The following is a 25,830-nucleotide window of genomic DNA, read 5'->3' on the forward strand; positions in this document are numbered from 1 at the left end:
ACGATCAGTAATCTTGTTTTTTTCCGTGCCTGTTGAAAAACCCCGAATGAAAAATGAGACGCACATCCAGAAGATTTATCCTTCGTTGTTTGAGCAAACACTATGAAATACGAGACTTGTGACCTAAGCCAATGTCAGTATATCGTGCATCTATCTATATATTTTTATAAACTTGTGCGCACATATTAAAGGTAATAGAGCAATTTGACCGCCCCGTTATATTAGGAAGTAACCAATTGCAAAATGTAATCGCAAGTACATATACTCCACATTCGTTCACCCATTATAAAATTGCACGCGCAACTGCGCCGCACTCAGCGAAAATTGACCACACGGCTGATACTACATTACACGATTTTTATTTTAAGCTCCTACGTGCACTCACTCAATGATGATAACAATAACGTTTGTTATTGTCATTAACAATTTCGAACTGGGTTTAACATGGCGGATGTTGTTTGAAATCAGCAATTTTCAACTTAATTCGATTTTATGTTATTATCTTTATCTAATTGAAGCACGGAAACTAATTTTTTCTCCATTAGGCGAGTGTTTCTGTAATGAAACCATATAACTAGGGATGTTGACATCATTGTTGACTGGTTGAGAAAGGTCGTTCATGGCCTTACACTGAATTTCAATTTCCTGCGGCAATATTGTCCTTACTCGTTAGAAACAGTTTGTAATGCATGAGTCATCAAAAAGATAACAAAGGGTGTGTACTTTAGGGAGTCTGTGTTTTGTTTGAAGTTGATGCTTTCCTGACGCATTGCAAATTTATAAAATTGCACTTATACTACGTTGCTTTTTGTATCATTGCAGGGATGGAGGCACTCGAGACATGTATAAATTATTGGGAAGATGCACTGGCGGTCTATCGATCATCGGAAGGATGCGGTGGAGGTCCTTTGGCTGTATTGGGGACAGAGGAGGCTGGTTTCTGCCGAGACCTGCAACATTTACTAGACAGCGCTCTCGAACTGCAAGAGAGCTCAGAAGTTCTGTTCTTAGATGAGCGTTCTGTACTCTTTAGGCCGGGTAGTAAGGACAATCAACGCGGAGATGAACATGGATTAGATGCTGATTTGTCTGGAGCAGAGAGTTTTGCATCTGCACAAGATCAGGTCCTTATACTTATTTATATGCGTAATAGAAAATATTTATTAATACTTTATATTTTGCTTCAGGTTGCGGATTTGAGAGAATTTGAAGAATTCACAGAATTGTTCCCTGATCTTGAATCTCTTCCTCTTTATCAAGATGCCCTGAGGCAATTGGAAAATGGTGGGATTCCATGTCGAACCCTTCGCACCGAATTGGTCAAATGCGGCACAGACGGCGAATATCTTTCGAAATTACATTGTCTACGTTTGGCATTTCAACATATGCTCAAGGAACTCGCCAACTACAATTGGTTCGTTGATGCCGGTCGTCAAATACTTGCCGATTTATTATTATATGCAGACAAGGACCCGAAAGATTTTCTAATCGGCTACGAAGAACTCTTACGCTACGTGCAAGAGACATCAAACTGGCGTGACATGGAAGAAGAGCTCAGCAGCAAAGGCGTGAAGGCCCTTACATTCTACGATGTGGTTTTAGATTACATACTGATGGACGCGTTCGAAGATCTTGAATCACCGCCATCTTCCGTCACGGCAGTCGTCCAGAATCGGTGGTTGTCCAACGGTTTTAAAGAGACTGCGCTTACGACCGCCGTGTGGTCGGTACTAAAAGCGAAGCGGCGAATGTTGCGATTTCCCTCTGGCTTTATGGCGCATTTTTATAATATCAGTGAACAACTGTCGCCTCTTTTAGCGTGGGGTTTTCTTGGTCCTGATGAGTCTCTAAAGGAAACGTGTACTTTTTTTAAGGATCAAGTAATGGGCTTTCTTGCTGATATTTTTAACTTTCAAAAGTGCAAGTTTACCACTGTTGAGGATTTATCTGCGGATGTTTTTGAATTGATGAAGGCGAGAGTCGATAATATTTGCCAAAGATTAGAGGTTCAAGTGTAGTTAAGTGTTTATAAGAATAGTTAGAGCAATGAGTTAACTTTTGTAACATATACATAATAATTATTTGCTAAAAGTTCAATAATTATAAACTAAATAAGTTTAGCAGTCACGTAAATAATGAACTTAAATGAAGGTTACATTCCCTTATTAACAAAATAGTTTAAAACATTTGTCTGTATGAATGAATATTATTTATAAACAAAATGTGGAAGAAAATCTTGTTATTTTATTGAGTATTTTGCATTTACAAACATTCTTTTATTATTATAAAGCCAATCACACAAGCAGATCCATCTGTACTTTAAAGGGAGAAAAATAACATGCATGTTTGGGATAACCTAAAAACTTTATCCCATCTTCAACCTTCAAATAAAAGCACTTACCGGTTTTCGTAAAGTAGCAATTGAAAATAAAACAAAATACAAATTTTTGTTCAATTATTCGATTAAAACATATTTATACAAAATAATTCATTGCTTATAAACAGTAGTTTAAAAATTGTTTGATATTTTAAACTTAATTTTAGAAGGAAAGAATGGAAAATAAGACAAGAAGTGAACCTAAAACCACTAAAAATACGAATATTGTGAATTGTGCTCCAAAATTAGTGAATGTTCTCTACCCAGGAGTTGTTAAAAACGTTGATAAAGCTCTACGAACATTAGGTGGTATTAAAAATATTGAAAGTGTAAGTATTTTTTACTGTTAAATTATAAAAATAATTTAATCGAGGATTGTAGGTAACAACAGCAAGTAAAAAGCATTTAGAACTGTCATTTAGACCACATAACTTGTGCAGCAAACCAGTATTGAGTGATAGAGATACAAAACCACATGTATTGCTTAAAATCAAAACCAGAAAATCTATTAAAGATGGGAAAGTTGTTGACAAAGAAGTTTTAGACTATGATGTTGTGGGACTAACTGCAGTTAATTTAAAATTTACCAGTATGAATTATAATCAATTAATTTAGCTATTACTATATTATGCTATTTAAGAATTATGTGATTTTCAATATTTGCCATTGGTGTCAAAAGTACCCAAAGAAGTTGAAGAAGATTTGATTTATATCTATGATGATATTGTTCCCAAAAAGCTACTTGATGCCGACTGGTTAAAGTATTTTTTGACACTTCAGGTAATACAACGGGCTTCTGAATAACAATTTTTGTTTTAGTAATGAAGATTTAGCTTCAATGCCACTTTATTTTGTTCCCTATCAATTTTCTAAGCCAAATATGACCGGGAATCGGCTACAGTTTGATAGAAGCAAATTCTATGAAGGGCGTTTCATGCAACAATACTGTGATAAGTTTAAAGAAACGCAACTCCAGCAGAAAATGCTACGGAAAGACCGAGACAAGTTCACAAAAACGACGATGCTTGTGAGAATTGAAGATGATGTTCCTCAAACACCAAATGCTCAAGCATTAGCAATGGTAAAAGAGAAAGGATTCTCAGAGGTCTTGATCAATAAATTAAAAACGGTATAGTTATTTTAAATTTAATTTTAAGAACAATGGAAAAATATTGAATCAAAATATGTATTCGATTTTAAAAATTACTTTTTGTTTAGTTGTTTGAAGAACGTGCAATTTGGTCGCGCAACGCCTTGTTTTATTACAGCCGAGCATCAAGCGAACAAATGAAGTACATTTTGCCAACAATAGCGTATCATTATGTCTCAGGACCTTGGCGTGTGATGTGGGTGCGTTTGGGATATGATCCCAAAGTTGATCCAGCAGCAAAAATGCTTCAGACTTTTGATTACCGAGTTCGAAGTCGCGGTATGTACCATTAAAAACTCATTTACTGTTTATCGCAATATAAATATAATATCTTTTCATATCAAACAGGCGGTAGCGGTAAAATTAAAATTAGAACAAAAAGATATGCAACACTTACAAATCGAAGTTTGCCGGACAATCAAGGCAAGTTCCTATTGTCAAACGTTGCTAATGAACCAAAAACTAGAGCAGTGCCCATTGAAGAAAACTCTTTTCTTCTGCGGCCTGGGTTATTACCAGCGGCTAGGCAAACATTTTTTCAGGTAAATTTACGTCAGATTTGATAAATCGCTTTTCAAATGATTGGTTTCTTGCATTGCTTCGTAGTATTGCGATGTGAAGTTGCCGGAAATCGAAAACATGTTCACCAAATTACCCACAGTGTTGCCTGGTTCTATTCTTGACTGGAAGCACGGTTGGTTACCGAATGGCTTCGCCGATCATTGCAGGGAAATAGTTAATACATATATCAACGACTTGGTGTCAAAAGAAATGCGTGATTCTCGTAAGAACAACTCGCCCAAGGTATCTTCTGATAGTGCGAGTGAAAGTAGTACTTCGGATTCTGAAATATCTGAAGGTGACATTAAAAAAACCTGCAAATTGTTACTTTTGCGTACAAGGATCGTGGACTTACAGAATTTTGTTACATTAAAAATATCTTGCAGGAGCGGATGAGGTGGAAAATACAGAGGCCGAGGACGTCATAGATCTAGAAACAGTTGAAGAGATTAATCAGTTATTAGGAATGAGGTCTTCACCATCAAATGTCAGGAATGAGGAAATGCCAGGGCCTAGTTCTGCTAGTTAGTTTAAGGTAGATGCTACTATATATTGGTACAATTGTATAACGTGTTGGTTATCCTATTTCAATATGATCATCATATTTTAATAAATGTGTACAATGTCTTACATACTCGTCTAAATATAAACTTACAAAAATATTGGAAACCATTCTATGCCGCTCTACACGTGCGCCTAAATCTTTTGCTTAGTTTAGGTAGCGATAGTATCTATTTTAAAATTGGAAATTAGCGAATTAACCATAAGAGTAGACCCACGGTGTACGGAATTAAACTTGAATTATCAGCTAAAGGATGATCGCTGGTGCACGCAGCTACAGATACGGCTCCTCGTAATTCCTCACTTCCCGACGGAAGAAATTAACTAAATATTCATTTGTAATAGTGCATGTAGGGTTACATTTGGGGCAATTGTTCGATAGCCGTAGCGAACTTGAAGTCAGGTGGAAAGAGCTGCGCGGCGTGCGGGTACATCAATTTGTAAGACTGTCGTATAGTCACGTCGGCGGCGCCAGCGATATCGCCAATTTCCTTTTGGCTGCGTTTATCCTCTGATGCCTGGAAGTAGATTATTGTATTAATTTGAAACTTACTAATAGCAAAAGATGTTACCTGTGAAGCCATGTAAATTGCAGCAGCCGCAACAGATATTGGAGAGCGACCGGGGACAATATCCAACTCAACCGCCTTTCCGGCAATATGTGTCGCCGCCCGTTGCACCATGTTAGGCAATCCCAAATTAGAACAAAATCGCGACATGAAATCGCCTGTGGTAATCAAATCGACCGACGTATCCAATGCCTTTAAAATCAATTTAAAGCAACGTCCGATTTCCTTCTTGCTGATTTTACTGACAGCGCAAATTTCTTTAAAAGTACGAGGTACGCCCTCTTGCCTGCAGGCAATGTACAAACAAGCTGAAGCGATGGCATCATTGGATCGACCTTTCAAGTTTTTACTATCATGCACCTGTTTAAACAGATTATTTGCTCGATCGACAATTGTCCTCGGCAGATTTATCCTGTCAGCCATACCACCAATTTCTTTAAAAGCATTCACAAGTGCCCGATCAGAGCTACTCATTGTCCTACGATTTTGATATCTGGACACTCCGAATCCATCAAAAGAGGCATCTCCACGGCCAGGACCTATCATGGTCGTTAAGTCAGATCCACCAAGGAGGGGATTTTCGGGACCACCGACACGAGACGGATCAACACCACTCTTTTCATTGCTGAATGTGCGCCACTCTGAACCCACGTCAATCACCCTATATATTTACAACACAAGTATATTTTATCTGGTCATAAACTGAAATTATTTTTAATGTTTTTCTACTTTCTTCATTTTTGGAGTTTAAGCAGGGTAAATTTACTGTAACTTTTAAAACAAGTTCCAAGATTATTATAACGTACCTGTCACCAACGACTAATCCACAATCAGAGCAAATCTGGTCACCTGCCCTGTAGTCTTCTATCAAGGTAGCTTCTGGATGTTCTGGGCAACAAACTGTGTTTGCATTGTACCTGAGCCAAAACAATAACGTGAGTGCTTCTTATACAATTAAATAGATAAATAGACACTCACTTTGATGACGTAGCCATTGTATTACATTTATTCTGATAGTTTTGGGGAAAATTGACTTGTTTTTAGGGTAGATTGATTAAATTCGTATCTTGTAAACTTTCTTTAGACGATTTTAGGTTACCATACAATTATCTTGACGTTTTAGAGTACACGGACACGGCAGGAGAGAGGGACCCATCATATTGCAACGTTGCGCTTTCTAGCAACCATCTAGCCAACACGGCATGACTCAAAAGAGGCCCAGCACATTACCAAGATAAAATTGACATAACAAAACATAAATCAGCTGAGTGAGCCAAGAAGTCAAACACAAAATTTGCTGTTTTAAATGTTTCTCTGACGATTGGGATTAGATTCATTAATCGTGTGGTGTGATGGAGTGTGCGGTCGAGAACGATCCGCTGTGGGCGTATTTACCTGAGCCTGTACTTTATCAAATTTTATCATATTTTGATTACAAGGAGTTGCTCATTGTTGGCAGTGTGTGCAAAAATTGGTATAATGGCTCTAGAGATGAATTTTTATGGAAAAGATTATTTTATCTTAATTTTAAAGTTGATCCATCTCTTCCAAACATACAAGGTATATAAATAATTCTAATATATTTTTTACATACTTTTTACATATTTAATTTTGTAGGTAATTTGTGGTATAATGAATTTAAGAGATTATGCTACAATATACCCCTTGTGGAAACAGAGACCTTAACAAATCATATTAATGAAGTACTACATGTTAGTTTTTCACACAATGGAAAATATTTTGCTACATGCTCAAAGGATGGAACTGTTCTTGTAAGATTTATTTCCTATTCTAGAATCTGTTTGTTTAACAATATTTTTATCTGTTTTCAAGTTATGGAACTCAAATTATCCTGCAACAATTGAGCATTGTCATGACATGAAAGATTTTTCTTGGAAATACACTCAGCTATCACAATTTAATGAATCAGATACTCTTCTTCTGGTTTCTGGAGTTCACTTTGGCACACCCCATAGCACTTCAGGGGAAATAGCTGTATTTTCTATCCAAGGTAATAAATATTTTACTGATACAATCTACAACTATTGATATTATTAATTGGTACAGATGATTTTAAATTGCAATGTCGCATTGTGAGTAAGCCATATGATATCTTTGGCACATGGTACAGTGACCAGCTTCTTTTATCAGGCGATTTACACTGGCTGGCACACTTAATTAGCACATCAGTTCTGAAGCTGAACAAGGCATCACAGGAAGTTGAATCAGAAAATATACCTATTATAAAAAATATGTATAAATTTTACAATCGAAATGCCAGCTCAGTGCGTAACATAATGATTGTTAACTGCTTGCCAAATTCGGAAAACGCCGGCCAACTAATGGACATTGATTGTGCTGCGGAAAAGAAAGATAATCGCCTTGAACGAGGTAATCCATTGAGTCATCGTGACATCGAGCACTTTCCGCAGGCTTTCAATCAAGGTAAATCTCCTTGTATGATTTTTTATTTCTACAGTTGACCTCCGTGTTACTAACAAATTTACAATTTTTTAATGATAGCTGCAAGCAGCTCACTTGGATGGCAGGACAATTCTGACGGTCTTGATTATGATTCACCAATTACTTATAATTCAGATTACCGCGACGCTGAAAATTCGCTGAACCGCTTTACCGACGATAGCGATAGCGGCGACAGTGACTTCGAGTACGACAAGAACAACGAGATGAGTGCGGATAGTGTGAATGAAGAAATGTCCGAAAGCTCGCAGGATTTTCTCAGCTGCGATGCCAGCGAAGAGCCTGTCGTTCAAAATGACAAGTATTTAATTTTTACTACTGGATTTAAGACGTATACGCCCCACCAAATAGGTAAATTCAAGGTTTGCAATCACTTGAATTGAATTGAACTGTTGCTATTTTAGGATTCAAACGAATTAAACCATTTGTCTTTCCAAAACTGATCGATCCTGGATTACCATTGAAAGAACGCTTGCAACTACGAGAAAAGAGGAAAGAAATGCAAAAAATCGCACCGCCTCCGGAACCCGACTGGTTAGATTATGACGCTGTTTCAGACAAATTTGATAAAATCGATCATTTGATTGATCTTCACGGACATATTATTGGTATGGGTTTAAGCCCGGATCATAGGTATTTACTCAGAGATTTGATCGTTTCCACTTAACATTAATCAATTTGCGATTTACAGATATTTATATGTCAATAGTAGACCATGGCCCGAAGGATACACCATAGCACATCCTTTGGATCCACCCCCTATTGCACAAGAAATTGACATACACGTTATAGATTTAGTCACACTGAAACGCGTTGGAACCATGTTGCGGGCCCATAAGGCCTACACCCCGAACAACGAGTGTTTTTTCATATTTTTAGACGTCTGCAATGAATACGTAGCAAGGTATGTGTTATCAGTTGTAGAATTATTTGCTAGTGATGAGCATTTACTTTATGATTTCATGAATTTATTGCTAATATTTGCTTAGTGGCGCTGAGGATAAACACGGCTATTTATGGGACCGACATTATGGTGTCTGTTTAGCCAAATTTCCACATGATGACGTGGTTAATTCAGTGGCTTTCAATCCCAAGGACCCCGAGATGCTCGTCACTACATCGGACGATTACAAAATTAAAGTATGGCGTTCCCGCGAGAAAGTCCACCGATTGGGACTTGATGCGGCGCAGTTTCCGTCTGGTATCGAAATACGAAAAACCAGAAAAAGGTCAAACGCACGCGTTTACCACCATTAATGGTGTGAAACAATTAACGTAAATTAAACAGGGTCCCTTTATACCTGATTTTACTTGATTTTAGTAGCACATTTTATTCTTTGATGGATTGTTACTAGTGGACGGACTTATACCTATACCAAAAGATGTACTTTTTATTTATTGATTGATTTCATATTATAACCAAATATTTATATAAATGGAAATATGTGATATGTTCCAATGTTTGATACATTGCTTCATTCGTCACTTACAAATGCTTTATGTTAACTACAGTACCTTGCAATGCGCACGTACTTAACGTTTCATTGGAAAAAAAGCAGAAACAAAATGATTTGTTGTGTAGACTAAGAATAAGAATATATTATGTGTATTAAGAGTTGTGTGATTGATAGAGATAATATAATAGAGAATTGAAGCTTAATTGTTTGTTTGTGACGATTTGTCGGTAATATGCAGATCGGTGAATTCTGGATTTGTCAGTGGATCATATACTGGGATCTGAGAATCATCGGATACTGCAATATTTGGTGGAAAAACAGCAGGTTCATTTTCTTCTTCATCACTTGAACTTGATGATTCGTCGAAAGCACGTGGTTTATGGAACATACAGCATTCTAAAAATCAATTCTACAAAATTTTCAATGAATGACCAACTTTTACGAACTTTTGGATTTTTTCTTGTTCATCAGTTCATTATCAACAGTCTCTGGTGTCCATCTAATTGTTTGTTGGTGCTCAGGCAATCTTAATATTATGGTAGCGGGAAGAGGTGGAAGCGGAGGAAGCGGGACCTTAAAACCACAATACATTTGTTAAGTTTGATTTTAGTTATAGTTTAAATCACAATTAAAAATACCGGTAACAAACTTCAATATCCTCACATCATATCTTTACAATTTTAATTAACGTTCTACCATTTTCAATTTTGTCAGAATAAGTGTTTTTCCAAAACATGCAATCTTTCACGTAACATAACAAAAAACCATCATACATTAAAGATACTAGGAATACTTTGAGTAGTTCTTCTGGTCAATATCAAATACAAACATGTAAATATCACGTTCAATTTCTGGGAACTCTAATCGAGATCTTACTTTTCTTTAGAATGTATGTTAATTGTCTTTTCTTCTACTAAATCAACCATTAACGTCTTACAAAATCTTAGTAATAAATTATAAGTATGAATCACGTTACGGATTTTCAAATCGCATTTCAGCGATGTCAAAGACAAAATATAAAAATATTGCATGGCATATTATTGGCAAAGTCTTAATCATTTAAAATAAATATTTTGTTCACTGTTCAAAATCAATTGCATTCGTATATAAATATTTCAAGTTTTATGTAAATATAGTAAATGCAAAAACAAGTTCCTTCTTATTTTGAACATGGTAGATTTATCTATATTAGTAATATAGTGTAACAATATTAAATTTAGTTATTAGTTATTTTTTTAACACTAGTTTATTCTGAAGGAACTGTCTCCAATGGAGGATCGTGCATTTCACAAGTTGTATCTTCAGTATTCATAGTTTTGTCTCGTTTAGGTTTGGCATGGTGGTGATCGCATTCATCGTCGCTATCATCCTCTGAGCTGCTTTCCCCAAAGGGTCGAGCTTTCTTATAAATACAACAACCTGCAAAAGGGGGAATTACATATACATCCCTATATAATTCTTTGGGAGATGTTAGACTTACATTTTGATTTCTTTTTATCCATGTGTTCATTGTCCACTGTTTCCGACGACCATTTTACTTTTCTATCACCACTGGCTTTCCTCAGCTTCAATTGTACTGTTGCTTCCTGTAATTATTTACATATAGTTGTAACTTCTTCATATCTTAAAGCAGGAGAAACTTTCACAAGCAATGACAAAAATATAAGATAAAAATATAAATTTTATTAGTATAAAAGATAAACATTTAAAATATTGCTTCTCATTGAATAACACGAAGTTCTCGCAATTTTTTCAGTTTTGCATCATTAAACTTTAAAACTTTCTTTAACACTTCATTAGTATGCTGGCCTAACACTGGTGGAGGCATTTTAATCTCATTATTAGACTTTGAATATTTCACAGCCGGTCCTACAAGTTTAATTTTCCCAGCAGTTGGATGATCCACCTCTTTGACCAACCCAATTGAGCGAACATGTGGATCATCGAAAGCTTGCCCAATCGAATTAACCGGTCCGTTCGGAAATGAAGACCTTTGAAAAATGTTCTCCCACTCTTTATTTGTCCTAGTTCCAAGAACGTCTTTAAGTATATCAATCAACGACTCTCTGTTGACAACACGATCTTTATTAGTTTTGTACGCTTGCATTTCACACAACTCAGGCCTTCCAATCATCTTACAAAAATCTATAAATTGCAGATCGGAGCCAGTACCGACGGTGTAATAACCGTCTTTTGTTTTGAATGATTGATAAGGCACGATACTCTCATGCGCAGTGCCCCATCGCTTTCCTTCCCGATGGCCATTCAAATAATTGGAGCCCACATTAATGAGGCAAGCTAATTGAGTACTGAGCAAGTTAACATCGATTTTTTGTCCCTTGCCGTCCTTACTTCTATGCAGTAACGCGGCCATGATTGCTCCATGAGCGTATAGTCCAGTCGCAAGGTCAGTCATAGCCACACCAACTTTTGAAGGTTCCCCATTTTCAGGACCCGTTATGTGCAACAAACCGCCACGGGATGCTGCGATAACATCGTACCCGGGCATGTTTTTGTATGGACCCTCCGAACCGTATCCGCTGATAGAGCAATAAATCAATTTCGGAGCTATTGCTTTTAAATCTTCATAACCCAAACCCATTCCAGAGAGTTTGCCAGGAACATAATTCTCAATTAAAACGTCTGCTTCTTTTGCAAGATCGCAGATGATCTCTTTTCCAGCTTTAGACTTGATATCAATACAAACTGAATGTTTGTTACGATTAACCGGAAGAAAGTAACAACTTTCTTTTGAGTTATTAACCCATGGTGGTCCCCATTTGCGAGCCTCGTCACCACCTCCGGGACGCTCAATTTTGATCACCTCAGCCCCCAGGTCTGCCAGTAGCATCGTGCAATACGGGCCGGCGACTATTCTTGTCAAGTCCAATATCCGCACACCAGTTAGTGGTTGCTCCGCATCAATTTCACGTCCGCTAACATTGATCGAATGCGCACCACAAATCGCGCTCCGACACGTGAAACTTTTGGTCAACGAGAATAAGCTATTTCGGGACACGCGAAACATTGTCGACTGCATCGCGTTATCAACATTTCACTCAAGCTCAAGTTACGTAAAATAAAATACGCGCTATAGGGCTGTGAGCTGTGTGGTGGTGTATATATCAGTTACACTAGTTTAGATTGTGCACAACAAACATGAGATACCATTTACATATACTCGAGCGCAACGTAAGCACATTAACGCGTGTTAATTAACCGTTGTGTAGAGCGAACCTACATACCTGCGTTTGTGCGTCCGTCCTATCAATTGTGATCGTCGTCGATGTTGTGCCTTCCACATTCCTGTGCTGCGACTGCGAATTGCCAGCGCTCGGATCGGCCATGATTGCAGAAAACACAACTTGTACTGGGCAATTTGATCAATAACGACGCGTTCGCACCCGGCGACGTTTAACAATTTGCTTTACTTCGCACTTTAATTGGCAAATTGTATCAGATTATCTGTGAGCCGCAGCGGTTTTCCTCGTGCAGAAAGGGCATGTTCGCAACCGAAACAACTTTTGACAAAAGGTTCTCGAACGTTGAAGGTTATTTCAACAGAGATTGTTTAGTTTATCTAATAGACGCGATATGGCGCTAGTGGGATCGGATTGAATGAAATACTTTCGAAAAGTTCCAAGTATTTATTGTTTACTCGTCGATCAAGTAGGATAAACGACACAGCAAACAATAATGCCGTAGAATGTAAATAAAACGAAAGAGTGTCACCATCTTAATTGTTTAAACTTAGTAATAGTTATAATTATTGTGCGCGTGTTTAATGTTTGTGAACGATACAATAAAATAATCCATTGGAGTTTGTTTTGTGTCTAATTGTGATAAAATAAAGTTTATGTATTAAAGAAACCACAGGATATAAAACTCTTCATAATGGGGAATATGATAAACACGAAGGTAAATTTTTATTCCACCAACGATCTATTGGCAAATATAATTATGTTCTAAGCATGTGTATTCGTTTCATACTTAAGTCAATGCGATGTGTTTGTGCAGTAAACGACCAGTGAACTTTATACGAGCCGCACGTGTGTGAATAATATCAATTGCCTCAATTGATTGCTCCGAATTATTGCGATAGTTCATCGAACATATATTCTTGTTTCATTAAATCAAATGATAAAAATACTGTGCTATCTTCTGATTATATATGCGCTACGTACAAGGTTAATGTCGAGGTGTTAATTTTAATTTGTACCTAACACTATTCAAAAATGCAGTAGAATTAATTTGTAGAGCAGGTCGCGATAAACTGAACAATGGTATTTTTTTGCTAAATCGGTTTAGCCTTCACATTTGCACTTATACAAATATGTTCGGTTCATGTTGATTATTAATACTGTTAAGTATAAGGATTGAACAGAAATAGACAATTGTTAATGAGCTACGATCACGGAAACAGATGACATAGGCTTTTTTCGTTTGTGAAGTTTAAACAGGTTTTCAAATATATTCGCGTGTACTTCTTATACTTCATAAAGTTTTTGTTTACAATTTTGTTGAAGATGTAGTATATGTATACATGGACATATTATTTGCTGATTAATTCATAGCTTTATAATAGATATATATAATTTATAAGAAGCATATTTTTTTGCAAATATTGTTAGTATAAGCAAGACTATCACCTTTCACGTACGAACGAATGAATATTGAATACCTATATAGACATTGGTAACTTGGTAACTTTCCATGATTTATTCAATGGCTGTCTTTATTTATGACGTCAAAAACACATTAATAATATACCGATGATGAAACACTTTACAAGAAATGGTACTATTTGGATAATATTTTTGCAAAATAATCAGACATTCTTTCAGCTAAACAAACATTATGAAATCAAACAGGTTATCAGCGCTCGAATGTGATTTATTTCCACTTCAACATTTTAGTACGACTAGTGTCTAATCATTTTTATTAAAGTCGAATTTATTATTCATGCATTAAATTGTGCGCACGAATACAATAACCGTTTTTAGCGACGCCGCAAGCAGACGAATATTAATTTCGACGGCAGTCGATTCCGTCGGTTCGATGAGATGTTATTTTTTGACGACGTATATGTCTACGATGTGCCGGCGTGTGCGGCCGCGTATCGCTTTATGTAATAAATAAAATGTCGCTTCGCGCTTTCTTTCTATAATAACCGTCTCAAAACAGTGAGCGTGATCGTCGCGATCAGATTCGAGTGTCATATCACTTATTGGTGCAATTTTATGATTGATTTCAATAACGTTCAATATACGTTAATTTCTTTTCGTTAACCCAAAATGAGTTTTAGTGCATTAATACCTAATTTGTTTGAAAGAGAATGTGTACAAAATCTTATCATCTAACCCAAAATAGTGGATTAAGTCAAAATGTTGGTGAATGGAAGCAAAACGGCAAGTATCATTACATGTATAACGTATAGACAGAATAAACACCCTCTTATCAATCAAACAATAAAATTACTGTGTTTTAACTCATAATATAAGGTGGAAAATGCAACTTCACCGTTTTGGTTGTGTAAAAATTAATTAAGATTACAATGGATAATAAACTGTATATAACCACAGCCAAACGTTATCAGTAGACTTTCATATAGTTAGCGGAATTTGCTGAATATCCAACATAATTAAATATTCACTCAATTTAATTATACTGTATAAAACATATGTGCACATGTACATCATTTGAATGAAGTCAAAGTCCATTGAAATAATTTTGATAAGGTGAAATTACGATTTGTCTCCTAACCCAGGTAGGTACACTACTATTGTGAATAAGTGACGCATATAACTACTTATTTACGAGATTTTGTATAATCGCTGTTAATATTTTACATTATACTCACAACGACGTATTGTACTCATTTTATTATACTTTGCATTAGATTCTTATCAAGTTTTAAGATTAAACGTATACGGTTACGAGGGCATGTTGACGTGCATTTCAGATTGAAGTGGGCGTCAGGGCGACTAGTTTAGTGTGAAAATTTCCACATCATTCAATATCAATTAAATATTTTCACGGAATTATAGCTATTGTTTCAGTAGATTTATATTGCCGTGTCCTTGTTAGTAATTGAATTATATTAAACGTTCATTTCTTTAAAAGGTTCAATTCAAATAAGACGTGTGTCTTATTATGAATGACTGAACCGACTCGATTTTAATACTGCTTTAATTAGTTAATTATAGCATTAATTAAATAACAACCAAGTTTGGAGTTGGATGTTTGGCAAGTGATCAAAAAACCTTAATAAAACACATCAACGGATTATAACTTGTAATTTGTGACTTGTATATTTTCGATTAAACAATTGTGAATAATTGCTACGAAAATTGAATATTAATATCAGTTATTTTTTTGGCTTATTTTCAGATTAGCGAGGAAGCTCTTTACGGGCGTGCTAAAATGAACAAGTTCCACTTCGACGTGGTAGATTACTGCGTCTTCAGCGCTATGCTCTTGTTATCAGCGATGACCGGCCTCTACTACGGTTGTCGCGGGCGATATTGTCAAAAGGGCGAAGAGGTCACGTTAAGAGATTACTTAACCGGAAGCGGGAATATGCGACCGTTTCCAGTTGCAATGTCACTTATAGCTAGGTAATTATATTTCACGATTATGACTGATATTATTGTAACGATATTATAAATTTGCCATGGTGCTAAAAATAACCGGATAATTATCATATAATGAAACATCTGTTAATATGTAATTAGGAGGAGATACTACGTGTGTTATCATTGATATTATTGCTTTTGACCTTTACCGTACACTTGAACTATATCGTCATTCCAATCAATCAATCTAGACCTAGAAAAATATAAACCTAAACAAACACACGTAATTATTGATTTGTCAAGATTAAAGCAGGGTAATTTGGATCAGATCCAGATATTTAGAATATATTCTATAGATAGTTTTGTTGATTTCGTTGAACAAAGTTTTAAATTGTTTTTTTCACAGCTGATCGCCTGATTTTTATGTAACAATTGCAGGTCACACGATTCACAAGCTTAAATCAAGGTCAAGTCTCTGAAAATATAAAAATACATCTATTTGTGTGTTTGTGCACTTACTTTAAATGTTAGGGTTTCTAAAATTGAACATAAACGAATATAAATATAAATACAATTGCAAAGTTTTCTTGACGAAAACTGAACGGGTAACAAACTGCAATTGTTTGATGTATTCTAATGGTAGCTGCATCCTAGTTATGTTTCAGGTGTCACAATTTTGGGCACGCCTAGTGAAATTTACAATTTCGGAACACAATACTGGCTGATTACATTTTCGGTCATATTTAGTGGTATTGCAATTGCTTTTATCTACTTGCCGGTTTTCTTTCAACTTGAAGTTAATTCTTCATACGAGGTATTCGTAATAATCATTCAATTTTGCAATTTTACTTAAACTATTTTAATATGTTTTCAGTATTTAGAGTTCAGATTTAGCCGGACAGTACGAACTTTAGCATCAGTATTATTTGTTATAGATGAGGTGAGTTGCAAAGTGAATGTGTTAAATAAATCATTAAAATATTCCGCATTGTTAATTTTGATTCGTTTGACTCGTGCGGATTATTTGTTGGCACACAATTATTTCTTCTAATTGTTAATTAATAATTGCAGATATTGTTCCTTCCGATATTAATTTACGTGCCGTCGTTAGCATTCAATCAAGGTGAGTAAACAATTAATTACGGCGTCGCGTTTTGGTTTGGGTTTGCGATTGCAGGTCGGCCGTCGCTGAAAGCAAAGCGCGAACGGGCCGACGCCGCCGCCACAGCCGTTGCCGCCGTACACTTCGATTCCCAACTCGCATGCACATGCCTGCACTATTCCCCTACCCTTCTCTTCTCGGACGTATTGCATCATTAATTTTGGAAAAACTTATACTGTTTGCAGTTTCCGGCATTAATTTACATTTAATTGGAACGATTGTGACTCTAGTTTGTATTTTCTACACCGTTGTGGTACGTACCGCCGTCCTCTGAGGCTACTATTAATTAAATAACACATGCGCAAACAGATAATTGATTCTCTAATTTGCTAATTGATTAAATAATTAATTACAAACAACGAACTGGCGCGCAACAATCTAGCGCACAACGAATTAGTTAAATATGCTTCCAGTGAATATTTCGTACGCAATTTTAGGGTGGATTGCAAGCGGTCGTATGGACAGACACGTGGCAAATCATCGTCATGTTTATATCTGTGGTTGTCGTGGTTGTACTGGGCACGGTTGCCATCGATGGTGGCTTCGATAAAATATGGGATCGCAACGATAAAGGAGGACGATTAATTTTCGACAAGTACATTTAATAGTACACATTACAAACTAGTATTATTTTTGTTCTTAGTTTCAGCGTCAGTTTGTACGAGCGCCAATCATTTTTTGCAGTATTATTTGGTGGATTTACATATTGGACATCGTACAACTCTGTAAATCAGACTATGGTACAACGGTACATGTCACTACCAACTTTAAAGAACTCAAGATGGTATATAATTAATTTCTGTCTAATACCTTATCATAATTAAGTATGTAATTTATTATTTTAAGGTCTGTTGCATTATTTACAATTGGCGTGGGTGCATTTTTAACAATTTGCTGTTACTCAGGACTGTTGATTTTTGCAACTTATTATGATTGTGATCCTTTGCTGGCGGGCAGGATCAAAGCTGATGATCAGCTATTGCCATTGTTTGTAATGGAAACAGTTGGACATCTTCGAGGAGTTCCTGGTTTGTTTATTGCTGGTGTTTTTGGTGCGGCTTTAAGGTACACAAAATTCAATAACTTTACTTTATTTTAGGTTTAATCACATATGTTGTAGTTCATTGTCAGTTATCTTAAATTCCACATCTATGGTATTTTTGGAAGACTTTATAAAAGGATGTCTTCGAATGAGTTTACCTGAACGGACTGAAAGTATTATCGTGAAAGTAGTGGTACTATTTTTGGGAGCTGTTGCTGTCGGCTTCTTATTTGTGGTGGAACATATGGGCGGTGTGCTTTCAGTAAGTGCACTCTAACAAACTTAAATATTTCAAGAGTTTGATTAAAATGTTTGTGTTTAAAGATGGCGGCTTCACTTTCTGGTATAGCTGCCGGGACGACCTTTGGTGTTTTCACTCTTGGGATGGTTTTCCCGTTTGCGACAAACGCAGGCGCTTTAATTGGCGGTTTAGCAGGGGCGCTCATGTCCGGATGGGTTGCGTTTGGTGTACAGTATGTGGGCGCTGCTGGATATGTCATTCCGCATAAATTGCCAGTGTCCATAGAGGGATGTGAAGCGGAATATGACATTAAAATCAATTATATTGAACCGGTAATAGGAGAAACATAAGCATTCTATGTTCACAATTTAGTGTTTAATTTGTTTAAAAACTTTTAAACAGGAATACCCGGACGAGTCAAACATATTCCCACTTTTTCGTTTGTCGTACCATTGGATCACACCCGTTGGGGTGACCACAGTTCTAATTGTTGGCATACTTGTGAGCTTGCTCGGGCGTCAGTACGATCTACGAACAATCGATCCAGATTTAATATCGCCAATTTCCCAATGGATGTTACCTGTGGAGTCGAAACAGTTCAAAGGTACAGCTGCTATGCGAGTAAGGCGGAAACAGCGCACGTTTGATACATTAATGCAAGAAATTAGGACTCCACAATCCACAAGGGTAAGATTTGCAGAATAACAAAGAATATATGTATTAATATTACTTATACAATTTGGACAATTTGGCAAATGAGAGTAATTTTTAAATTACAGAATAGTCCAACAATATCAATTATAGACAGCCGTAATTCTTCATTGATGTGAATTGATTGAAATGAAAGTTAGCTTTTGATTATTGGCCGACATATTTAATGAGAACAATCGTTCAAGCACTTATTTGTAAAGTTGTAGATATGTTTTATACCAAACATTTTTAATTGCTTGATATATTTATGAACGTTTAATAAATCTAGAAGGTGTGATTTATTATATTATAAACTAATGCTACTTCCATACAAATCTTAGTGAATATTTTTTCTGACCTAAGTTGGTGCATATTGAGATGCCTACCATAAACCTACACTTTAACAAATAATAATAACCATTTCTTAGCTTTTTATTTTATTAACACACTTACATACTTACATAACTGAAGAAAAACCACAAATATAAAAAGTGCGTATTATATTTAATATCTTTTCAACACCTATTTACTCTTAATTGATACTTAAATCGGGCATCGCTCGATATATTTTTAATTGAATATGTGACGATATAAAAATTGCTTTAAGAGATTAAAACTCGTGCAAGTTTCTTTAGATGTACCACTACTCGCACCAATTCCTGGTACATTAGTAATGTTCAATACAATTGCAATTTTTTCTCAGCTAGGTTTAAATTATTTGTTGGGTTTAATAAATTAGTTGGCAGCCGAAGGGCTGTGCATAAAACAAAATGGCACGATAGGGGGATGGTGAAATAGTGCGATAGTCACAAAGTTCTATTTATATGGAAAATTTAGCGATATCGTGTTGCTACAGCTGTTCTGAATAAACCAAAACGATTCGTTCCGGAATCCCTAATTCGTTATTTACACAATTGCTCTCAGCCCTAATAAACCCCTTTATATCCGTGCATCAATTTCTCGTTAGTACTGCATTATCAATCGGCTACCGCCAGTAAGTCGATTCAGTTGTTTCAGGACTCGACTAGGAATAATAATGCTTCATAGAGATAAAAATCTCATTGATATGCTTTAATATATTTTGAAGCTTTCCTTTACTAGAAGAGTGTTCAGTATCTATACGTGATTAAAACGACACTATTATGCAAATCAAACTGTTGAAATAATTTACGGAACTGTCGTTTATTAGAAATGCAAAAGCGTCAAATTTACAAGATACAATTATTTTTGAAATTTCTCGCGTGCGGTTGAAACGGCTCGGCATTTGAACCTCAAACGTGCCACAAATGCCAAATACGTGAATCGACTTGTTAATTTCTTATCACCGCCGTTGAAACTACGTGGGCGCACTTTACGCGCCGCGCTACGCTTTCATGGGGGCACGTAGAATTAAATTTGATAACTTGAAATAATATTTAACTAAAATTCACGCATAAACATCGCATTTCCATTGTCACGCTTGCGTTAATCCGTAGGCGTCTTCGACATAATTACACATTCGAATGCTAATTCTATAGTATAGTACGGTACTGAAATCAGTTTCATTCCATCCTTATCACCATAACAATACACATAGATATTCTGATTTAAGCATCAAATCATCCAGTATACAGATACATTTTTAACGGTAGTTAAAACATTGTGATGTTATGAGAAAAACTGTTGGTCTGCCGATGTTTGCAACATGCAAATTAGATGCTATAAATTTTAGGTACATTTTTGATAACATTTAAATATTTCATTTTATTTATAGCATTCAATTTGCAAAAAAAATCAAGATGTGAAAATGTCACACAACGTAATTTACTGTTTGATATGGTTCAAATTAAATTCAGATTGAGAAGATAGAATTTTACATATTTTGTAGGCACCTTCTGGTGTATCTCGAACATATTTATAGCGACAGGTTTTCATATAGCATACAAAATTCTGTTTATATTTGCATCCTGCATGTATAATACTGATATCTTTTCTGCTGGTCGAAATATTTACACGAAAATCAAACAAGCGCAGTGAAGAGTTTTTCTCGTAGATTCTTAGTAATCAAACCTCAGAGCTAAACGTATAGCTCATGTTGGTTGAACGCAGCCAAAGTAACATTATTTTTTTCTTAGAATGTTTAACGTTCCAAGAGGGAGAGTTTTAACAAGTTTAATATTTGACGTATATGCACGAGCCTTAAAAATAAATCCGCGTATCAAAGCGTTGTTCAAATATACCAAAGCATAACTTAACATAACGCAAGTAAATAATCGTTGACCGATGTTTGTGTGGTGCACGTTTTCCCATGTTACGCTAGATTTCTATTAACGGCGAGCACTTACGCCATCATTCGGTCCTCAGGACATCCCGAAAGGAGTGGAAATCCTTTGGAGAATATCAAAGTCATTCGACCGGTTGCTGGACATTTAAACCTTACGCAAATATGTGTACAAGATCCTAACGTTCTAACATTAGTGCGGCGAATAGGAAGTCAAACACGAATGTATCAAACATGTTGAATGTTTAATGGAGCCTTTTTCTATACTAAGCGTTTTCAATAAATACAATTTAAAAATATGTTTAAGGAAAGGTTAAAAGTTTGATTCATTGCACATTTGAAGAATGTAGAAGCTAAATGTTTGAATTATTATAACAATTGCAATAACAAAACATTTATTATTTGTTCATAGACTGCAAGTAAAGTTTGTAATTTAATGGAATGTAAACAGTTATTATTTAACATTGGTAAATTGCATAGCAAAGTTGCAAATTGTCCGATTTCTGCGAAAATCTAGAAGCAAATCAAGCATTTCGTACCCTCCGCTTGAAGCAATTTAATATGACGATGGGCACTCGAGCAATTGCGTATTCTAGTAGAATCTAGACAAACGTAGAATCTAACAATACAAATATTCCAACTATTAGTTGAAATTACAATTTGCTAGCGAGTTTACGCTAGCCCAAACTGTGCATAACTAAATAGCGTCGCGCTAATGGTCCGCTCTCGCCTGAAAATAATAAACGGTCGCGGTTGCAAAGTCGATGGTTGCGGATGGAATCCCTACATCAAATTGTGTGCGCGGAAAATCATCGTCAAAATGCTCCCCTATTCGCGTAACTTGCATAAGTACTAATAGAGCGCTAACATTGTATTACAATTTTCGCAGGTTCCAAAATCCAAAATCCTGTGCGAAACTTTAACGTGAAGGTATGTGGTTGCGCCGAATGGCATTGTTCGTTCGTACGAGAATCTGAATTCGACGTGCTCGATTCAAAAGCTTCGAAAGTCTGAATTGTACAGACAGATAACTCGTCGGAGAGGGCCCGTATTTCAGAAATAATGTACCTTTTCATTGCATGTGTAATACTTAAATTATGAATGCTAACAGTCAAATCTGCGAGATCATGCATGTTTTAAGTCTTTCTTTCATTGTCCGCGGATTTAATTTCATCATATTTCTCATTTGTGCAAAGGAATTTACAAAGTAAGGGTTTAATACAATAACGATTTTTTTATATTTTTATAGAGATTTTTTTTAACTTTTAGAAATAATATTATTTAGTAATTATGTTAATTAAAAGCATTTGTATAGATTAGGTTACTTTTGTCAGTAATTAAATATTACAAAGTACAGTAAAAAAATGTTTATTATGTTTTGTTCATTAATTTAACTTACCTACGATAAATAATGTAAATATTCTTGAAGTGGAAAACTTTAATATTATTAATATTAAGGGGCTTGAATCCTAGTCTGGTTACAACTTATCGAATAGGAATGCCGGAGAGTACATGGGAACCAGGTTTTCAGTAATAAGGTAATATCGTGTTATTGATATACGTATAGATATATTTACAAAAAATAATATTTATTGCTGTTTGGTAAAGAATTGCAATCTCTTAAAATAATATTTTAAATTGACAGAAATAGCCAAGCATTTCAAATGTCTTTCAATAAATTTTGTCTACTTTAGAATTAATATACCTATGATGTATATTTGGTTGTCTATTATATACCTACATGCATACCGTGATTCAGCTGTTCAGTCGTGCGTTGGATTATGATTATATTGAAATAAATTTGACAACGTTGGTCTAATGGATAAGATTGTTGTTATTTCTTATTTCCCTTGATCGACCAATTTTTTTATATTTTAGGTGTTATGGGTAATAACAGAATGTTTACCTTTGCTATTTGAGTAATTCCCTCACACCCCAAAGACTACTGTCAGTGCCCTAAAGTACCTATCAAAACTAGCGTTGTTACAAACATTTAAAAATATGCTGTTGGAAACACCCTGTACTTCAGTAACTAATTGACTTTCTAGAAGACTCTTACCAACATTTGAAGGCTCAAAAGTTGCTCTACACAATGCATACCTTGGTAATCTTTTAACCCTTCTGGAAATGCCCTAAAATGCAAATTGACGTCTTTCATAAAATATGAAAACATGGTATGGAAAACACAAGGTGTTTTGTGAAATTAGCGGGTCTTTTAGTATGTTTTACACCCCTGTTAAAGCTTGAACACATTGCATTATTTTACAATCTCCTACCCCTTCCCAAAGGGCCCCAAAACTCTCTTTGAAAATTGGCATTATTCAAAACAATTGAAATTATGATGTGGAAAACTCCCTGTATCTCGAAAACTATTTGACTTTCTTGCAGTTTCTTCTCACCATGTTAAAGCTCGTAAGTTTTTCTATACGGTGCATACCTTTTCAATCTTCTTTCCCTTCCGGAAGTGCCCTAAAATGTCTTATAAAAATTGGCATCTTTCCAAAAAATTAAAAACATGCTGTAGAAAACACCCTGTATCTCCAGAAATATTTGATATTTTTGTAGTTTTTTACCGCCATGTTAAAGTTTGTAAGTTTCTCTACGCGATGTATATCTGTTAAATCGTCTAGCCCTTCCGGAAGTACCCTAAAACTGCCATTAAAAATTAAATTTTTTCAAAAAAATTGAAAACATGATGTAAAAAACACCCTGTATCTCGAGACCTATTTGACTTTTTTTAAATTTCTTACGGCCATGTTTAAGTTTGAGAGTGTTTCTACCAGATCTATATATTTCCAACCCCCTAACCCTTTCAGAAGTGCCCTAAAAAGCACTTCAATAATAGCTTTTTTTGGCCTAAAAATTTCATTTTTTGGTTGAATAACAGGGTCGAACTTGATTGTTAAATTTTTTTTCGGTCGAAAAACAGCGTCGAATTATTTAAAAAAATTATTTGATCAACGAACAAGGTCGAATTTTTTTGGTCGAATAACAGAGTAGAACCTTTTTCTTAATTTTTTTTGCTTGAACAACAGAGTCGAACTTTTGTCTTAAAATTGTTCCGTCAAAACATTAAATTAAAAAGTTGAAATTTTGAATTCATAATTGATAAAACAGTATTTTTTCTTAAATTAATAAAAGTTATTAATTATGAAAAAATTGGCGGAGGCGCCTGACATTGAAAAGAGTTGTTTAATTAATTATTGAGAGCTACCTCATTGCGTAAAGGGGTTCTTAATGATAAAATTTAAACAACATTTTTCCTAATAACAGTAAGGCTTTTTCCTGCAAATCTCATTAAGTGAAATGTGCACTCCCATCGAGACTTAAAAATCAATTATCTCAGGAACTAATAGAGATAAACAAAAACCAAAAACACCCCGTTGTTCAGCATCAAATCCTAGATAAGATAACATTTTAAAAAATTTAAAATATAATATGTGCCTAACAAATTTTCCACCGCAATTTTCTCGGAAAATAATAAAGATAGAAAGGAACTTTCTTCATTTTGTTCATGCCGTGATAAGGATCTATAGAACGGCAGATTTAGTTTTTCCATTTTCCAAAGTTGACCAAAGACCACTCAAAACGATCAAGAGGTTACACTTGACTCTTTTTGGACTCAAAAAAATTATTTTAAGCTAAAAGAAAATGGAAAACGCTAATCGATTGAGTTTTTCAAGGGGATGAAAGATATGAAGTCAGTTTTCCGATAACATCATTATTTCGGAAAATGGATGGTAAATTCTAAACTGATCAAATAAAACCACTTTTCCGATTTACCCCAAATGTTTTCAATTGCAGTAATACATCACTAAGATTCCATTAATCCAGGTTTTTTTGCTCTATCTTAATTAGTTTTCATGTAATTGACCATTTTTAATTATTACGTAAGTGTTGATAACTGAAAATTTTAACATGTTTTATAATGTAAAATGTAAATCTACATTCAAATATGAAAACCGTTTTCCTCTATCTGTAATGGTTTTCAAGATAAGTGCGAAAACCTAGTTTATTCGAATTGTCCATCATTTCCTAAACAAAAAGTAAAAATTATAAATTTGACTTTTTTATAACCGAATATAGAAGAACATGTGATTCTACGTAAGAGAAGAAACGGTTTTCTCCACACAATGAGGTAGCTCTCAATAATTAATTAACCAACCCTTTTCAATGTCAGGCGCCTCCGCCATTTTTTCATACTTAAAAACTTATTAATTTAAGAAACTGAAACTCAAAATTTCAACTTTTTAATGTAATGTTTTGACGGAAAAATTTTAAGAAAAAAGTCCGACTCTGTTATTCGGCCAAAATATTCGACCTTGTTTGTTGACCAAATTTTTTTTTTAATTTGACCCTATTCTTCGATGGAAAAAAAATTTAACAAACAAGTTCGACTCTGTTATTCAACTAAAAAATGAAATTTTTGGACCAAAAACTGCTATTTTTGAAGTGCTTTTTAGGGCACTTCTGGAAGGGTTAGGGGCTTGGGAAGATATAGAGCTGGTAGAAACATTCTCAAACTTTAACATGGCGGTAAGAAACTACAAAAAAGTCAAATAGTTCTCGAGATACAGGGTGTTTATCATTCCATGTTTTCAATTTTGTTATAAAATGCTAATTTTTAAAGAAAGTTTTAGGGTACTTCCGGAAGGGCTAGAAGATTGAAATGGTATGTATCGTATAAAGAGACTTACGAGCTTT

General features: G+C 35.2%; 7 protein-coding genes across 14 annotated transcripts in view; 4 read left to right on the forward strand and 3 right to left on the reverse strand.

Moving 5' to 3' along the window:
* The window catches only part of Miga (mitoguardin), a 28,029-nt gene extending 25,795 nt beyond the window's left edge, over positions 1 to 2,234 (forward strand). For both annotated transcript variants that reach the window (XM_065307433.1, XM_065307434.1), the window contains 2 exons: positions 823 to 1,124; positions 1,188 to 2,234. In XM_065307433.1, coding sequence (XP_065163505.1) covers positions 823 to 1,124; positions 1,188 to 2,018 — 1,133 coding nt within the window. In that variant the 3' untranslated portion in view covers positions 2,019 to 2,234. The remainder of the gene's footprint in view (positions 1 to 822; positions 1,125 to 1,187) is intronic.
* A 128-nt stretch (positions 2,235 to 2,362) lies between these two features.
* On the forward strand, positions 2,363 to 4,718 carry l(2)37Cd (general transcription factor IIIC subunit l(2)37Cd). The gene is made up of 8 exons (XM_065307435.1): positions 2,363 to 2,706; positions 2,759 to 2,966; positions 3,018 to 3,138; positions 3,197 to 3,506; positions 3,596 to 3,806; positions 3,876 to 4,069; positions 4,134 to 4,386; positions 4,475 to 4,718. The coding sequence occupies exons 1-8, from the start codon at positions 2,554 to 2,556 to the stop codon at positions 4,615 to 4,617; spliced, it is 1,593 nt and encodes a 530-aa protein (XP_065163507.1). The 5' UTR covers positions 2,363 to 2,553; the 3' UTR covers positions 4,618 to 4,718.
* Positions 4,666 to 6,362, reverse strand: TfIIB (transcription factor IIB). The gene is made up of 4 exons (XM_065307439.1): positions 6,197 to 6,362; positions 6,025 to 6,135; positions 5,222 to 5,879; positions 4,666 to 5,167 (listed from the first exon to the last, which is right to left on the reverse strand). Exons 1-4 carry the CDS (start codon positions 6,211 to 6,213, stop codon positions 5,006 to 5,008), a joined length of 948 nt encoding a protein of 315 aa, XP_065163511.1. The 5' UTR covers positions 6,214 to 6,362; the 3' UTR covers positions 4,666 to 5,005.
* Positions 6,363 to 6,394: 32 nt separating this feature from the next.
* On the forward strand, positions 6,395 to 9,359 carry Fbw5 (F-box and WD repeat domain containing 5). 2 transcript variants are annotated; one of them, XM_065307424.1, is made up of 8 exons: positions 6,395 to 6,778; positions 6,836 to 6,990; positions 7,052 to 7,229; positions 7,286 to 7,663; positions 7,742 to 8,050; positions 8,104 to 8,332; positions 8,391 to 8,603; positions 8,689 to 9,359. In XM_065307424.1, the coding sequence occupies exons 1-8, from the start codon at positions 6,571 to 6,573 to the stop codon at positions 8,954 to 8,956; spliced, it is 1,938 nt and encodes a 645-aa protein (XP_065163496.1). In that variant the 5' UTR covers positions 6,395 to 6,570; the 3' UTR covers positions 8,957 to 9,359. The 2 variants fall into 2 exon arrangements, with proteins under 2 accessions (XP_065163496.1, XP_065163497.1); XM_065307425.1 differs by having other exon boundaries at positions 7,817 to 8,050.
* A 385-nt stretch (positions 9,360 to 9,744) lies between these two features.
* LOC135795679 (E3 ubiquitin-protein ligase PPP1R11) lies at positions 9,745 to 12,681 on the reverse strand. Its single transcript, XM_065307440.1, has 3 exons — positions 12,402 to 12,681; positions 10,637 to 10,742; positions 9,745 to 10,575 (listed from the first exon to the last, which is right to left on the reverse strand). The coding sequence occupies exons 1-3, from the start codon at positions 12,501 to 12,503 to the stop codon at positions 10,403 to 10,405; spliced, it is 381 nt and encodes a 126-aa protein (XP_065163512.1). The 5' UTR covers positions 12,504 to 12,681; the 3' UTR covers positions 9,745 to 10,402.
* LOC135795676 (succinate--hydroxymethylglutarate CoA-transferase) lies at positions 10,820 to 12,383 on the reverse strand. The gene has a single exon (XM_065307438.1). It carries the CDS (start codon positions 12,194 to 12,196, stop codon positions 10,877 to 10,879), a length of 1,320 nt encoding a protein of 439 aa, XP_065163510.1. The 5' UTR covers positions 12,197 to 12,383; the 3' UTR covers positions 10,820 to 10,876.
* Positions 12,682 to 12,805: 124 nt separating the features above from the next.
* On the forward strand, positions 12,806 to 22,491 carry SLC5A11 (Sodium/solute co-transporter-like 5A11). 6 transcript variants are annotated; one of them, XM_065307428.1, is made up of 13 exons: positions 12,806 to 13,074; positions 15,547 to 15,773; positions 16,386 to 16,545; positions 16,606 to 16,671; positions 16,803 to 16,854; positions 17,079 to 17,146; positions 17,331 to 17,488; positions 17,537 to 17,677; positions 17,740 to 17,958; positions 18,014 to 18,197; positions 18,260 to 18,508; positions 18,579 to 18,863; positions 18,956 to 19,201. In XM_065307428.1, exons 1-13 carry the CDS (start codon positions 13,051 to 13,053, stop codon positions 19,004 to 19,006), a joined length of 1,884 nt encoding a protein of 627 aa, XP_065163500.1. In that variant the 5' UTR covers positions 12,806 to 13,050; the 3' UTR covers positions 19,007 to 19,201. The 6 variants fall into 6 exon arrangements, with proteins under 6 accessions (XP_065163500.1, XP_065163501.1, XP_065163499.1 ...); XM_065307429.1 differs by lacking the exons at positions 12,806 to 13,074; positions 18,956 to 19,201 and adding exons at positions 14,206 to 14,564; positions 22,016 to 22,491; XM_065307427.1 differs by lacking the exon at positions 12,806 to 13,074 and adding an exon at positions 14,207 to 14,564.
* Positions 22,492 to 25,830: the final 3,339 nt, after the last annotated feature.

This window comes from Atheta coriaria, unplaced genomic scaffold, assembly GCF_025399875.1.
Source record: "Atheta coriaria isolate IRGN ID8LTWV9N9 unplaced genomic scaffold, Caltech_Dcor_3.1 hic_scaffold_7_pilon, whole genome shotgun sequence".
Lineage (NCBI taxonomy): Eukaryota > Metazoa > Arthropoda > Insecta > Coleoptera > Staphylinidae > Dalotia > Dalotia coriaria.

Coding starts and splice junctions, on each gene's coding strand:
- SLC5A11 (XM_065307428.1), top strand. CDS start 13,051: ATGGGGAATATGATAAACACGAAG. Junction 13,075..15,546: donor GGAATATGATAAACACGAAG/GTAAATTTTTAT, acceptor GCTTATTTTCAG/ATTAGCGAGGAAGCTCTTTA. Junction 17,147..17,330: donor GTATTTTCTACACCGTTGTG/GTACGTACCGCC, acceptor ACGCAATTTTAG/GGTGGATTGCAAGCGGTCGT.
- LOC135795679 (XM_065307440.1), bottom strand. CDS start 12,503: ATGGCCGATCCGAGCGCTGGCAATTCGCAGTCGCAGCACAGGAATGTG. Junction 10,743..12,401: donor GGACGGACGCACAAACGCAG/GTATGTAGGTTC, acceptor AAATAATTACAG/GAAGCAACAGTACAATTGAA. Junction 10,576..10,636: donor GGATAAAAAGAAATCAAAAT/GTAAGTCTAACA, acceptor CCCCTTTTGCAG/GTTGTTGTATTTATAAGAAA.
- TfIIB (XM_065307439.1), bottom strand. Junction 5,880..6,024: donor GGATTAGTCGTTGGTGACAG/GTACGTTATAAT, acceptor GTAAATATATAG/GGTGATTGACGTGGGTTCAG. Junction 5,168..5,221: donor CAATTTACATGGCTTCACAG/GTAACATCTTTT, acceptor ATCTACTTCCAG/GCATCAGAGGATAAACGCAG.
- LOC135795676 (XM_065307438.1), bottom strand. CDS start 12,196: ATGCAGTCGACAATGTTTCGCGTGTCCCGAAATAGCTTATTCTCGTTG.
- Fbw5 (XM_065307424.1), top strand. CDS start 6,571: ATGGAGTGTGCGGTCGAGAACGATCCGCTGTGGGCGTATTTACCTGAG. Junction 7,230..7,285: donor AGCTGTATTTTCTATCCAAG/GTAATAAATATT, acceptor TAATTGGTACAG/ATGATTTTAAATTGCAATGT. Junction 7,664..7,741: donor TCCGCAGGCTTTCAATCAAG/GTAAATCTCCTT, acceptor TTTTAATGATAG/CTGCAAGCAGCTCACTTGGA.